General features: G+C 40.5%; 1 protein-coding gene across 1 annotated transcript in view; it reads right to left on the bottom strand.

The window, feature by feature from the left end:
* PPP3CA (protein phosphatase 3 catalytic subunit alpha) overlaps nucleotides 1-16,351 on the bottom strand; it is a 302,711-nt gene that overhangs the window by 165,086 nt on the left and 121,274 nt on the right. The window contains exon 2 of the mRNA XM_065404734.1: nucleotides 12,664-12,864. Within this exon, the coding sequence (XP_065260806.1) occupies nucleotides 12,664-12,864 (201 nt within the window). The remainder of the gene's footprint in view (nucleotides 1-12,663; nucleotides 12,865-16,351) is intronic.

Raw genomic sequence — 16,351 nt, 5'->3', positions numbered from 1 at the left:
ACCTATTCTGTACTGTAAAATGGGGAAAGTACCTGCTTCACTAGTTTTATTTTTGCAAAACAGAGTCTCAGATGAAATGTGTAGTATAAAGTTAAGAAACCAAGTGTCTTTGTGAATTATGATGAGGGAAACATTAAGGTGTTGCAATGTACTAAAGGCATTCTAACATGGTTACTATGTGCCTGTAAAACCTCAAAAAGAACAGGAGTACTTGTGGCACCTTAGAGACTAACAAATTTATTAGAGCATAAGCTTTCGTGGGCTACAACCCACTTATTCGGATGCATATAGAGTGAAACATATATTGAGGAAATATATATACACACACATACAGAGAGCATGAACAGGTGGGAGTTGTCTTACCAACTCTGAGAGGCCAATTAAGTAAGAGAAAAAAAACTTTTGAAGTGATAATCAAGATGGCTCAGTACAGACAGTTTGATAAGAAGCAAGTGTGAAAATACTTACAAGGGGAGATAGATTCAATGTTTGTAATGGCTCAGCCATTCCCAGTCTTTATTTAATCCTGTGTTGATTGTGTCTAGTTTGCATATCAATTCCAGCTCAGCAGTCTCTCGTTGGAGTCTGTTTTTAAAGTTTTTCTGTTTTAAGATAGCCACCCGCAGGTCTGTCATAGAATGGCCAGACAGGTTAAAGTGTTCTCCCACTGGTTTTTGAGTATTATGATTCCTGATGTCAGATTTGTGTCCATTAATTCTTTTGCGTAGAGACTGTCCGGTTTGGCCAATGTACATGGCAGAGGGGCATTGCTGGCACATGATGGCATATATCACATTGGTAGATGTGCAGGTGAACGAGCCCCTGATGGTATGGCTGATGTGATTAGGCCCTATGATGATGTCACTTGAATAGATATGTGGACAGAGTTGGCATCGGGCTTTGTAAAACCTCAGTGACACTTCTTAAACTCAGCTGAGGAATTGCTTTTTCAGGTGTGTGTATGCCTCAAAAAGGACAAAAAGTAGGGATTCCAGGGTGGGAGAAGATGATCAGGGTGCAGACTGGGTGTGCAGGCATTTGAGTCAGAAATCAGACTCTTTCTAATGTTAGCAGCACCATGAGTTCGATCTCTGGATTTTTGTATATTTCCATCAACTTCCTCCAAGGGTCAGGATCAGCAGTGATGATGATTCCCTGCTATTTCTGTAAAATCTTGGACTGTCAGCAACCCTTGGTAACATCAGGCCCAGATTTAACAAGGATTATTTGGTCATTAATTATTAAAATATTCCTACCTTAAAAATAAAAAGATGAAGATAAATGTAAATGTAAGAATAAAACCTTAGATGGTAATTTTGGATCTGTGCATGAGAGTTTGTTTTTTCAGCCACTTCAGGCGTCTCCACTCCACATACTTCTACCAGTTAAGACCAGAGCATCTCTCATCCTCCACTGCAGAAAGGGTCTAGTGTTGTGTCACATTATTTAGAAATAAAACTTGGATTTGAGGATGAGGTTGTGACAATTTGGGGATCTTATAAAATTGCTGTATCACAGAATGTCTCTGTGTATGTGGAGTCAGCCATATGCTGTCATTGCTGTCAAGCATCTCCCAGACCAGGGTCAACGGAACATTGTTAAACTTTGATGGCTGCCATTCAAATCAGAGCATCTTAGGATGTGGCCATCCCATCATTCCAAGCAAAACCAGTTTTCTCCAACTTCTCTGCTGGGGGCTAGGGATTGGAGAGTTGAAAATCCCCCAACACAAAGAAATCGGGTGTTAACACCCGGTCTTAAAAATCACAGAGCCTGAGAGACTTGGAGATAAAGGAAGCTTGGACAGTGGGAAAAACAGAAGGGCCTTCTTTTGTAGCAGAGGGGGCCTGTTTGACTGTGGTATCAGCCAAAGAAAAAAAGAAACAGAGACTGCACGATCCAGAAGAGATGTCCTGTGAAGGAGGAGATGCTGAACTCCAAATTTAGAAGACTGACCTAAGCCCAAAGAACACTCATAAGTGGTGAAAAAATGAAGGCAGGGAAATGCATACTGGTCTTGTATTATTTTGTCCAGATCTGTGTATTTTTTGTGCTACCTAGAGGAAAGAGATAGGGTTCCCCAAAACCATACAAAGTGTGTGTCTGTTTTCAATTACCATGTCACTGAATGGGCGAACTGTTAACCAGAGCACTCACGCGGCTAAAGATCTGGGAAAGGGTGTGCTTAAGCTACTGGGGAATAGGGGGTTTAGCACTGGTCCTGGGGACCTAGGGCAACTGGGCTGCAGGGTCCCATTTCTATAAAGTGTAACCAACCTAGCTTGGTCTCTCAGGCACAGGCTATAAAATGGTACTTGCAGCCTACTCAGATCAAAGGAAGCTTAACCAACACATGGTCCCAGTGGGGTGGGACCCAAACACAGCATTCTGGTGAGAGTCCAGCGAGAGGAGCTATACCAGGACTGTGTAACAGAGGGCCAGTCATTTCACTTCACTTTACACAGCTACATGATTTTTCACTCCAAAGGAAATGGATTATTTGTAAGGAGTAACAAGCGGGGTAGTTGTAAAGAATACAGGCTGCAGCATCCACTGTCTTGGCATTTTGACTGATTCAAGCAGCTGCTACTAGAAAACGTCAGCTTTGCCAGAATGTCAGATGCTGAAGAAACTAATATCTGAAGCAGGCTCAATTAAGCTGAGAGACACAATCACTTTGTCCTACTGAGGATCTAGGCAGATGCATTTCAATCCATATCTGGAACAGAGAAGTGCTTGGAGAAGAGATAGACCAAAAAAAAAAAAAATTAACACACATGCTGCTTTCCATCTTCACCTCCTTTGGAAGCCATAATCTTTAACCAGCCACAAATGATTCAATAACCATATATAATGATATTTCAGTAATGCATGAAAAACAGAAACAGCAGCATCAATCCTGATCAGCTATCCAAATATTTTTGTACAGTATATTCAGCCTAGTTTACTTCACTTGTCAATTCATTAACAGTAATTAATTTCAAGGCTCTCTATTTGGAGGGAAAGAGAATACTGAAATAGTGAGAGCGATTAGAAATCTTGTTTGAGACTGTGCTATATATGGAGATGTTTTAGGTTTACTTTTATGTTGGTGTGTTGCCACATTGTGACACAGCCTTATATCTTCATACAATCTATTAAATTGCCAGCTACTCTTACAAGGGCCAGGGAATCCAGCTTCTTCACTATATAGTAAGGAGCAGGTAGCTGTAATCAATGCAATATCATTAGGTATCACAGGTGGTATAATAAGAGTAGATGCAATGTGATGCTCTTCACTCACTCCCTCTCCTCTCCTTCCTCCAACATACAAATATATACACTCTGGTACTTACTTATTATTTACATAACTGTACAGTCAGAGTCAAATGTAAAACCTTAACTCTGACTTCTGGTGTTTAAAAGGTAGAAACAAGATATTTTTCGAGTAAAAGTTTGTCTATTGGTAACATTTGTCTTGCTGACATCAGAGTTAAAGTTGTGCATTTGAGTGATTTTAGGGAAACAGGTGTACACACTATAGATGGTTGTATGCTTTAAGTGAACTGAAGTTGGTTGGACTGTGACAGACCCATCAGCTTCTCTTGGGGCTTGTCTACCCAGGAAAATTATCCAACATAAGCTACGGTGTGAACTTAAACTGATATAGTTTTGCTGTGTAGATAGGCTCTCTCCAGTATGAAGGGGCCTTTTTTGGTTTAACTTATGTCACCTTGGAAGAGGTTTAAGCTAAAGTGAAAAGCAGTCATCTTTATACTAGAATAAATGTTGATATGGGAAGTTATACTGGTATAATAGTTAACACTTTCCCATGCAGACAAGCCCTGATGATGATAAGCTATGCTATGGAAAATAAGGGGAATAATTTTTCTTTGGGTTAATTTTTAGGTTTCAAAAGTGGAGTAGTGTCTGATGCTAATGCTGAAGTGACTGAAATTTGTTAAGACTGTGGTTATGTAACTATTGTGAGGAAAAAATACTCCAAACACACCACATATTCACGACTGAAGTTTGGAATTGGATCTTTTTTCCTGGATGTTAGTAAGTATTTTATCCAGTGTTCTGGACATTTACCGGTCTCCTCAACAATAACTGTAGTACAGCAGGAGTATAAATTCAATTACTGAAGTGTGAAATAGAGAAGCTATAATCCTGCTTTAAATAAAAAGTTAATTCAAATTGAAACTATGGAGTCACTACTGACGCCTCACTAATAGGAATAAATTATGCATTGCTTGGAGCTTCCTAGTAAGCAATGCTGTTTAATTTCCACATTATAGCTCTATATTAGTCAATACCTGTTTCACATTCAAAAAAGCAGAGAAAGAGCTTGCTTTGCTTGGTTCCCAGCTGGAACAGAACATTTCAGTGTGTGCTACCTTTCAATGTAATTTGTAATTTTATTGGCTTTTACCGTGATGTTTGCATGAATGCTTTTAACAACTTGCCTTAGCATTGATCAATTTAGCAATTCTTGATTCTGTCAAAGTTCTAACCTCATGTGGCTCTGGTAGCCTGTTGATATCAGTTATTTTTATGCTAGCAATGAAATTAAATTGAGCAATGGGGGGAAAACAGGTGGAACATCAGGAAACAATTAGACAGTAGGATCTAATAGCCCATGAAATACTCTCCCAAAGGAACTGCTAGAAGCCTCAGCAAAAGCCATTTGAGACTAGAATGCCTAAAATAGCGAAGAATAATCCTTTGCTGGCAACAGGAGAGGGCTTTTCCATCTCCAGTTTGTGTGATTCTATAAGCAGAAGAGATTTTTGAATGCCACTTTGGGTTTCGAGTTTTATACACACACAAATTAGTTTAGATAGCTCAAGTGTATTTTCTTGCAGCAGTACAAACACTAAAGAACAAGGAAATCATGAGTTAAAAGGCAACGTTTCCACATTATCATGGTACTCAGTCAAACCAAGGCACTAATATTATTTCTACCACACTCAGGCTACGTCTGGTCCTTGAGCTAGGAGTGTGCTTCTCCGTGCTCACATACATATACTCGCGGTAGCTCTCATCAAGAGTAGGATAGCTGCAGTGGTGGCAGAGGTGGCTTGGCTTAGCCATGCTGAGTACAAACCTGCTTGAACCCCATGAGTATGTATTTGGCACAAGAAACCTGTGCCTCTGCTGCCACTATCCTGGCTACACTACTATTTATGCTCACGCTAGCTCAATGAAGCTAGCACGTGTATGTGTAAGCAAGCAGAGGCATCACACCCCTACCTCGTGGCACAAATGTAGCCTCTATTAGAATACATTATCACCCTCCATACTTACATGAAAGAACTTATAATCACATGCCAGTGCACAATCTCACCACCAGTCTTTCAGTCCTACATTCCTTAATGACAATTATTTTAAACTTACAGGGTATGATTCTCCTCTCACTTCCACCAGTTTAAGTCAGATTTAATTCCACTGAAGTAAAGGAGTTACTAAGTGAAAGGCAAATCAGATCCACATCTCTGTATTCACATCACAGACCCTGTTTCACATGCATATTCATAATATGATCCACGGATAAGTAACAAATGACCACATCAGAGTTAAGATAGCTGTGGTATAAGTTACACTGTCTTTGATATGCCCACTGACAAGGACAGTATTTATATTTTTGTACAGCAGTAGCACCCAGATTCCCCAGAGAAGGAGCAGGGCTCTGCTGTGTTCTGAACCGAAAGCAGGTTTGTTTGAGAAGGATAATAGTATGTTGGGGTGGTTGAGTATCAAGATGATAGTAGATGGTCTTTTAGTGGGTGTGAATTTTGCCTTAACTTAGAATTTCCTTGCTGTAAGTATTCATATTGCTGTAAAGAATATATGCTTAAGTCACCTTAATCTAAGGTTTTTTTTTTTAAATGTATGTAAATATGGGATCTGCAGAATCAGGGCTGGAGTCTTGTAAAGGAGACTAGCATGAAGGACTGGCCAGAGAATGGCGTTACACAGCTGATCAAACAGTCATTCCTCTTTCATTTAAAACTTTGCAATAAGTTTCCTCCATCTAATGCTCAGATCTCTTCAAATGAAGCTGCTGGAGCTTGGTATTCCAGAAAGCTTTGAGTACTGGATAGAGCCTCAGTTAAAGCTATCTCCACTAGGACTGAAGAGATTTAGATAGGGCAAATATAATCATTTTATCAGCTCCCAGTTCCCTAAACCTGCTCCACTCTTAAGATCCCTCTGGTGTAAGGACTAGGGAGACATCTTGGAACAATTTACCAAGTATTGTGGCAGATTCTTCTTCACTGGCAATTTTAAAGTCAAGATTGGATTTTTTTTTTTTTTTTTTTTTTTTTTAAAGGATATGCTCTAGGAATTATTTTGGGAAAGTTGTACTGGTCCTGGGAATGAGAGGACCTGACAAATGTAACCCTAAGGTAACAGGTGAAAGGAAAGGGACTATGTGGGAAAAGGCCCAGGGATAGCAGCAGTGAATTGGAGACAGCAGTACATGGCAGCTGTGTATAGCGTCCCTGGATTGGGATCTGGAGTAGTGGGCGGTCTAGGCTCCCCCACCAGCCAATATCGGAGAGGCCTAAAACCTGGAAAGTTTAAAAAGCCTAAGAAAAGGGGCTAGATTTAAAATACCCAGAGAAGGTCTAAAGACTCTGGTGAGGGTAGTCCGACAATTCTGGCTGGACTTCTACTAAAAGCCTGAGAATGGGGCTAGACTCACAGGGCCCAGAGACAGAGCTGAAGACCCTAGTGAGTTTGGTTAATCTCGTTGCTACCCCCTGGAAGGTGTTCATTCAGTTTTGATTGTACGACTTAGCTGGACACCCGAGCCACTGAAGACCTACCTAGCGAGGTTGGCAACCCACAGGGGGCACCAGGAGCAGGGGGGAAAAGATTGCAGCACCACACCCAGCCAATAGGAGGCACTCAAGAGGTAAGTGTCCCTTGTCACAGGGAGGTACTTAGGATAAAGGCAAAAGGAGATCTCCTTGTGAAAAATGGTTCAATGAGTGCTCCCATCTTGCTCACCATTCTGGCCAAAGTAATAACAACTAAAAGTGTGGGATATAGAACATGTGATCAAAGATTCAATGGTGATATGGTAAATAATGACAGCACAAAACTGAAGTCCTATTGAGATGTGGGCTTGACCACAGGCAGAAAGGCCATGACTAGGCCCTGAAGAAATCTAACTTGTGTTGGGCAAGTAAAAACGGAAGCCCCATGTACTGGAGGAAGGAAGGCACTGACTGCTGTGAGATGGGGCCACAATGAGCTAACAGAGATCCAACTTCTTCAATGATAGGAAATAATCTAAAATGACTGGGATATCTGCAGAGTCTGAGAAAAAGTGATTGTGCTGTGCCCATGTAGAGAAAAGTCTCCATTTAGCTAGGTAGCAGTTCCTAGTTGAAACTTTTCTACTCTGAGTAAAAATGGCTTCCAAACATAACCATAAATCTGACGCACATCCAAACACCAGGCTGTGAGGTAAAGTGGGTCTGGATTAGGGTGTCTGATTTTGCCATCTTCCTGACTTAGAAGATCCAGGAAGGAACAGATCCTGATAGAAGGACAGGTTGATATTCTCACAAGTTCCGGGAAACAAAATGTCTGCGCCAGTTGGGTGCCATGAAAATGATTCTGGCCGTGTCATAACAGATCTTTCTCAAGTCCTGTGGTAGCAGGGGGATGGGCAGAAAGGCTTATCTGTGTTGGTCTGTCCATGATAACAGGAGAGCGTCACTCTGGGAGTCGTGGGCCATAGCTACTCGGGAGCAGTACTGGGGTAGTTTCCTGTTTGTTTGGGACATGGCATGAGCCCACTGGGGTGTTCCCCACCGAGTGACTATTTCACTCAGGACACAGCTGTGTATTTCCCACTCATGCAGAGAAGTGCCTGCTTAGGTTGTTCACTAGAGAATTCTGAATACCTGGTAAGTAAGTGGCTTGGACAACTGTATGGTTTCTGATGGCCCAATTCCAAAGCCTGGCTGCTTCCAGGCAGAAGGGAAGGGATCTTGCTCCATCTTGCTTGTTTATATAAAAGACTGTGGTGATGATGTCCCACATTATTTGGCTCTGGAGTCAAGGTATGAGTGGGGAAAAGGCCCTTCAGGCCAGAATGCTCTCAGTTCCAGCAGGCTGATGTATAGTCTGGCCTCCTGTGAGATCCAACTGCCCTGAGCATTGTGGCCATACAGGTGAGCGCCCCATCCCAGAAGAGACGCATCTGTTACTATGATGGCACTGGCAGCGGGAGTGTTGAAGGGGACTCCCACTCAAACTCATTCCGGGTTCGACCACCAGGTGAAGAGAGAGGCAATAAGCCTGGCAGGAACAATCACAGTAATGTTCAGATGGTCATTGTCTGGTGAGTAGACGGACCAGAGCCAGCCTATAAGGCAGTGTAAATGAAGTCTGGCAAATAGTGCCACATTAGTACACAAGATCATGTGGCCTAGCAGAGAAAGGCATACTTTGATCATAGTCTTTGGTCTGTGAGTAACCTGTGTTATCAAATACCTCATTGACTGCAATCCTTCTGTGACAAGCTTGCTGAAGTTGAGTCCAGTGTCACTCCATTAAAGTTTATCCTCTAAGTGGTGGTCAAAATGGACTTTTTTTTTTTTGGTTCACACAGACACCCAGCACTGCTAGAAGAGGAAGCAGGGACAAAGTCGCCAACCTGACCTCTTGGTTGGAGTAACCTGTGAGGAGCCAGTCGTCCAAGTCTGGGAAGACTGTGTAGCTGTCACATCTCATTTGGGCTGCCACCACAGAGAAAACCTTTGTGAATACCCTGTGTGCTGTTGCTCATCCAAAGGGAAGGATGCTGAACTGGTAGTGATCCTGACCTACCAGGAACCAAAGAAACTTTCTGTGGGATCGATGAATATCTAAGTGAAAATAGGCATCCTTCAAGAGCCATGAACCACATGCCCTCTTCTGGGAAGGGGATTATTGATGCTAGCATAACCATCCTTAATTTTGACTTTTGAATAAAGATATTTAGTTGTGAAAGGTCCGGAATAGGGCTCCATCCTCTGTCTTTTTTTCGGACTAAGAAGCAAGGGGAATAGAACCCTCTCCTCCCTTAGCACTCATTCTACTGCCCCTCACTGGAGAAGAGAATCTGCCTCCTGGTGAATAATCTCCTCATGAGAGTGGTCCCTGAAGAGGAACCAGTAAAGGAGATTGTGGGGGAGAAGAGAGAGAAATTCAATGGAGTAACCATGGTGGATGATTTCTAGAATCCACTTGTCTGTCATGATAGTGTCCCTATGGTGGGCACAAAGTGAGAGACAGCCCCCAGAGCTGGGGGGTGGGGAGGAGACAGAAGTGGTTGGCATTAATATAAGGTAGGTGGTTCTTGACAGAAGGCATCAAAAGTAGCCCTTAGTGGGTGGGAAGGGGGGAATAGGTAGAGGTTATGGTAGTAGGTCTCTGAACCCTTGTTGCTTGTGCAGAGGCTCAACTGGAAGAATGTGTGTGAGGGGGGTCTTGGCCTATACACCTGCCTGTGGTGTTTTCTCTTTGGGGCCGGGGTGTAAATTCCCAGGGAGCAAAGGGTCAGTCGAGAATCTTTCAACGAGTATAAAGACTTATCAGTTCTTTCATTAAACAAGTTTGACCCACTGAATGCTAAGTCATTTATGATATTCGGCACCTCCCCGGGGAGCCCCGAAGAACCAAGTCAAGACTTATACCTCGTACGTGTATCCGTGGCAAGTCCTCTCCATGCCGTGTCCACTGCATCCACTGCAGCCTGTAGGGATGTTTTCCCACTAATCTGACTTTTTAATGAAAGATTGAAATTGGGCTCGGTCCTCAAGGGGAAGTTTGTCCTTATAATTTGCGAGCCTAGAGTAGTTAAAATTGTATTTCGCTAACAGGCTTGATCGTAATACTTCATTATCAATAACAAAATGAAATTACTTAACTGTTTGGACCAGTAACTATTAATAGTGAAATATTTTTGCACCCACTCAAAATCTAATTTTTATACTAAAAAAGACTGATACCATATGCATCATTAAAAAATGAAATGCAAAATGACATCACATTACTGCTTCCAGCCAAACCAAACAAGAATCAATTAAGATGTAAACACAAAATAATGTTCTTTCATTGCATATTAAATGTTTTGTTATGCAAGTAAATATGAGGGTTTTTTAAACCAAAGCCCAGAATACCAACCATCTCACATTTGGTTTTATATACAAATGTACCCAGTATAATCCTTTCCTGAGGGTACATATTTTGCCCCCAAACAATTAAGTCTGAAATATTTTCCTTGATGTTTTGATTTTTTCTTACATTTGTTAAGCATATGACTGTGCAAGTGTTTTTGTATTAATCCATGATTTTCTTAATCTCAATATCATAGATGTAATCTGTGTCACTTTTCACCAATTGTCATATCTAGAACCAGATATAAAGTTGTTTCCCTAAAAAGTGAATATGTCTTCAAGAAGTGATCACCTGTCAGAGGAGTTTGTCCAACGATCTCCAGTTGTGAATCTTGAATGCGACAGTTTGCACTGAGCTTTTTATTTCATGTTAAAATGTTCTTTCCTCCTCTCCTCTAATTTAGGTTACTGGTTTATGTTTTTCTTGTTATTCCCCTTCCCCCCAAATTAGTCTCTGGAAACCTCTTCTGTCCTAGAAGAGGGATTTTTTGGGTTGTTTCTGGTATTCCATATACTTCCACACATGGTTGACTACTATGTATTTTCTTCATGCAATCTGTTGCTCTTCTGCTGTTTTTGAAAAGTGCTGTGCACTTTGTTTTTACTGAATAGAATGTGCATCACACAAGGGTTTTCTTTTCCTCTTTTCTAGATGTTTGTCTTTCTGTTAGTGATTAGTTTTGCTATTCCAGCTCTCAGTTTACAGCTTGGGTTTGTTCACAGAGCATATGAACTATCGAATTACCTCAGTAGCAGGCAAGCTTCACCATGTCAGCTTTCAGGTAAACGGCCATTAGCCAAACCGAGGAACTACAGTAGAACTGCAACCCATTGCCAGAAGAGAATAAATTTGAATGATGGTCAAAAGAGATGTAAACTCAGATAAGAGAGAACAAGACTAAAATGGGTGGAGGCCTCCAGGGATTAATCTGGGATGAGGGAGAAAACATCACTAAATTACTGGTACTCAGAATAATTAACAAAAAAAAAATTCTAAGAATGTCTGTCTCGGAGTTAGTGGTGAATGGAAAAGGAGATGATCGCATGAATCACATAGAACCACTCGTCGACACACACTACAACCTCTCTGAAAGACCCAATCGTGGTGAAGGAAGAGGTGGCATCCCCTAATTCCCAACCCCCTAATTCAGGAGAGAGTGCTGCATCCCTGTAGAACTTGTCTTCCTCCATTTAATCTACTGCACAACCCTGGTCCTCTTTTGCAGGCAAAGCCTACAGACTCTAAGACTCCCCTCAATCAGGCAAAGGGTTCATCTATGGAGGCATATTTCCTCCCAGGCAAGTAAGAGAACATATGATTGACTCGTTGTCTCAAGTAACGAAATATGGAGACTTACCTAGGGTTCCATGTTTTGATGACATTTCAGAAAACGGAATTTAATAAATTATGCTACATTTGATGCTTAAATGTCCCGCCTCATGTTACTGGTTTCAGAAGTAGTTCTTCTGAAAATGACGAAACTATTAAGGACTTGCTGAGTTCACATAGTATCTGGTGGACAACACCAATGCTAATTATGGGTCTTGGTGCTCTTCTTTCTTCCTTGATTAAAGTAACTCTTCTTTCCACTCTGGCTCAGCTTTACCAGAAACAGAAAAGCAACCAAGAGAACATACAAATCCTCCTGTCTCCTTAAAAAACCCTGTATGTCTAGGATTCATAATAGGAGAAAGTAATGTTTAGCCCTGCAACTAACTCTCTAAGCCATGGATCAGTTTTCCTGCCAAAGACGCATCAACTTCTCGCAACAGCAACTGTATGTTTGTAACAGCAACAAAAAAAATTAATTTAAAAAAATAATAAAAATACAAAGAGTATTAAAACAAGCAAATGCATTCCTATTCACAGAATGCAGTCGGAAGTGGGAGACAATTAGAGAAGGAAGATCAAGGCAAAAGGCATTTCCTGAGAATTAATGAGTGAGTGGAAATGTTTGATAGCCAAGGGCAAAATGGGTTCTTTAATCAGAACAATTCATTAATTCCCTAGACAAATAATATGCTGAAGTTCTTCTAGCTTTTTCTTTTTGCCCATTTGTTATTGCTCTGAACACTTATAATGAAGTTTCCTTTCACTACAGCATCATTGTTCCTTCAGAGCAAGACTGATTAAGTTTGAATGGTGCTACTGTAGTGAAGGCCATCTGTAAATGTATGGAATTAACATCTGGTAAAACAGGCAGTTATAATCTTTTATGAGGTTTAGAACACACTTTTAATCTTATGTTTTAGTCTAGAGAACTCTCCATATTTTAGAAACAAAAGTTTTCAGCCCATAAGGTCCTTTCCTCTAATATCAGTGGAAGTTAAGGATCTCAGCAACTCTTAGGATCAGGCCCATTGTAGCAGTGGATTCAGAGATGCAGAGTTAAGTACGGAGAGCAGTCAGTGGAGTAGGAAACTTTCACCAACCTCTCAGGGAAGTAGTATATACCTGATTGCATGTGTTTGCATGTTCCAATTTAAAATTGGCACTTACCTGTGACTGGGGCATCTATGTCCAGCAAGTTTTTTTCCTGACGGAGAATTGAAGCACCCTCTGTTACTATTCTCAAAGCAACAGATTCTTCCAGCCTCCCCTCCTTCATAAGATGTGCCTTTAAGATATCCACACGGGGTTTTCCATCATTATCAAACACTTCCTTAGCTGTGAGCCGGTGGCTTGGAGGAAATGGGACAGCTGGAAATCACAAACAAAAAATATCTGGTCACTTTACTGGGAAAAGCCACTAGTCGCAAAAAAGATAATCTTTCAAAGCTCTGCTGACCATCAGGTCTGTCTGAAAACATTTTTGAGCATATACGTGTTAAGTAATATGAATCTTCTATTCTTTCTTTATAGCTTGTGGCTATACCATAGACAGCAAATTAACATCAGCTGTTCAACATGCACATGTGCCCAAAATCTATTATTCAAACATTTTTTTACAAAAATCTTGGACCTAGTTTTTATATCCCTTACACATGATTAAAAGTGAGTCACTGCTTACAGAAAATGTTAAAAACAGGGGTTATTGTGGGAGAAGGGAATGGAACTAAATATTGCTTTAGTAGTATTGCAGAACCATGGCATAATGCTCCTTTCCCAGGAAAGATCTTAATATACATTACACTACATCTCAGGTATTTACTGCCCATGTGTCTACAGACATAGATCTATCTAGATTAAACCACAATACTTTGCAGACAGACCCTTCTCTTTAATTACTGGCAGCGTGCCTTTCAAAAATCCCTTCCTTTTTTGTATTAATAGCTTTGCTCTATTAGAAATCATTATTTACATACAATATCCCACAAGCATGGTCTGTCTCAGTCAAACATTAGTGAAAGAGCTCTAAGACTGTTCTCTTGGCGTGTGGAAAAGTGGAGGATATTTCAGTATAAAACAAAATGGGTTGTCCCAGCAATGGTCTAATGGGTTGCAATCTGTGTATTGTCATTATTCGAAGTTCCAGGTTTCAAGCAAACTTCAAGTGCTCTTGCTCTCACTCTCCTTAAGACAGCAGTAGTTAGAAGCTCAGGTGACGCTCTCAGCTTCCAGGATTAGGTTGCAGTATTATCCCCGCTTAGCCCTCTTTTCCTAGCAGCTAAATTGGAGTGGTATTAGAGGCTTCCTGCCTCGCCAGCTGCAGGGTAATTATATTGATTCCGGCTACTGCCCAGGGTGGGTCAGATTGTATGGATGCTCAGCGTGAACATGAATGGAAGCTTTAGGAATGATTCAGGACAGCTACATCTACAATACTGTATTATTGAGACATTGCCTCCCTGATAACCATCATACTGGGGGTCACTGGTGTATCTGGAAACATTAAAGCAAGTCTTCCATACTTTAAGATTTCTTAAATTTATCAATCAACATACTTTTAAAAAGACATCTACTTTGTAGGTTAAAAGGTTTGATGCATTAAAAGTCACACACTTCATTTACAACAAAAAACAAAACAGAACACTGAGAATTCCTAACTCATGTTACTAGGTGATGAAAATTGAATTCATTTTATAATTTTAACTCCTTTCCACCTCTTATTCCACTTAGTTACTGCATCAAATCCAGCCTGGACATTAAAAAAAAAAAATAGACCAGTCCATTTTACTTGTTTACACCAAGTTTTACTTTCTGGTTCATATCATGCATTAGCATAATACTGAAATTTCTGGGTTGCAAACACCGCAGGAAATGTTTAAATCTAGACAAAAATCTCTTTTCATTCAAATAATTCTATTAATATTGGGAGAATATAAGAACATAAAAACTGTCATACTGTGTCAGACCAAAGGTCCATCTAGCCCAGTATCCTATCTTCTGACAGTGGTCAATGCCAGGTGCACCAGAGAGAATGAATAGAACAGGCAATCAAGAGATCCATTTCCCATTAAACAAGCTCAAAATCAGTAGAGACGCTGTCTTCAGACTTTAAAGAGACAAATAGTCTAGTGCCAAAATTTAGGTTTTGCTTTTAAAATTAGGCTTGGAAAGCCAGTCAATTGACCAGTCAAGTAATGCCAATTATTTGACCACAGTCAAATATTCCAGCAAGAATGCCCTGCTGTAGGCTGTGGCCTACCTTTCTGATTGCACCATGGTGCCATCTGTTACCAAGCCCACATAAATGTCTTAATCACTCACTTTGCTACATACTAATGCCAAGGGTTGGGGAAAAGGTGAATTAACTGAAGCTTGAGCATCTTGATTGGCTGGAATATTTGAACGAACAACGTATGTAGGTATGTATAACTTCATTTGTATACCAGGGTATCAATATACATGGAAGTTTACAAAGCACATTAAATAAGTTAAATGATGCCCTCCTTCCCCCGAAGAGCTTACAATCTAAACTGTCTACACAGAGAAATTAATTCTGAAGGCCATAAGGGATGGAGAGGAAGGCTCCCAGTCATTCAACGTTCTTCCCACAAGAGAAAAGATGCATGCAAGGGTGCTGGAACAATGCGTATAGTGGGGGTGCTGAGAGCCATTGAACCAAACTGTAAACCCTGTATATAATGAAAACCACTTCAAGCTGAGGGATGCTGCAGCATCCCCAGCACCCCTAGTTCCAGCACCTATGGATGCACGGCCATTGAACTGCTTGAAGAGTTGGCTTGTTGCCTACCTAGCATTGGTGGACTTTAAATACAGACTTCAATCTTTCATAATTCCTAGGTGTTTGTTTTATTTCTATTCTATTTCCTTTTTCTTTTCTTTTCTATTCATTCTTGAATAACATTCACATTTAAATGCTAACATTGCTAAAATATTCTTTCATTTTAAAGAACTTCATCATGTTTTGTATTTTTCTGAATTAAAATAACTCAGTTAAGTGACCTGGTTTTTGTAATTAGATGCAAGTATTTATGGCGAATACTACTGGAGACCATAAAGTCTTAGTCTTTTTTGTTACTGTTCCAATAAAGTAGTGTGCTTTTAAAATATTTGACCACTTTTGATATTATCTTGACAATATTTGACCCATCATTTTTGTACCATTCAAATGTCCAACCCTATTTACAATATATATATATTTTTTTGAAAGCAAAACCAAAATAAATTTTGGTCCTAAATTACTGTGTCTTTAAATGTCTGAAAACAGCGTGCCTACCAATTGTGACCAGGTCTGTGTGCATATTTGTATTTACTTGCATTTCTAAAGAAGTTTAAAATCAACTGTTTCACTACTCTCATCTCCTGTGCTGCCCCTCATACCAGGTACATTATCTATACAAAGCAACAGAGGCTCCTGTGGCACCTTTAAGACTAACAGATGTATTGGAGCATAAGCTTTCGTGAGTGAATGCCCACTTCGTCAGACATATACAAGGCATTTCAGAGTACCACCCCCACATTCCAATGTGGCAGCACAGGCTGTAAAACAAGTTAATAATTTGTTTAGTTCTCTGTTTGACTACTAGCATCCCTAATGTCCTTAGCGCAGCTCTGGGAATATGGTTGTTAATTAACTGCTGCTGCAATGCCATAAGAGGGAACACACAATTGTTCTTGGCTCAGTAGTACAAACACACAAAATATGAGCTATTATTTTTCCCCTTTCATTTTGTAATGTTTTAACAGAGGCTCTGGATTCTAGTCATCATATTAATGGGAGGCGGGGGGAATCCAGCAACACTTACCATACAAGGTTTTAAAATATTACATATAAAAAAGA

Source organism: Emys orbicularis, chromosome 5, assembly GCF_028017835.1.
Source record: "Emys orbicularis isolate rEmyOrb1 chromosome 5, rEmyOrb1.hap1, whole genome shotgun sequence".
NCBI lineage: Eukaryota > Metazoa > Chordata > Testudines > Emydidae > Emys > Emys orbicularis.
The sequence above is the reverse complement of the archived record's forward strand: the minus strand, read 5'-3'. Positions and strand labels throughout refer to the sequence as shown.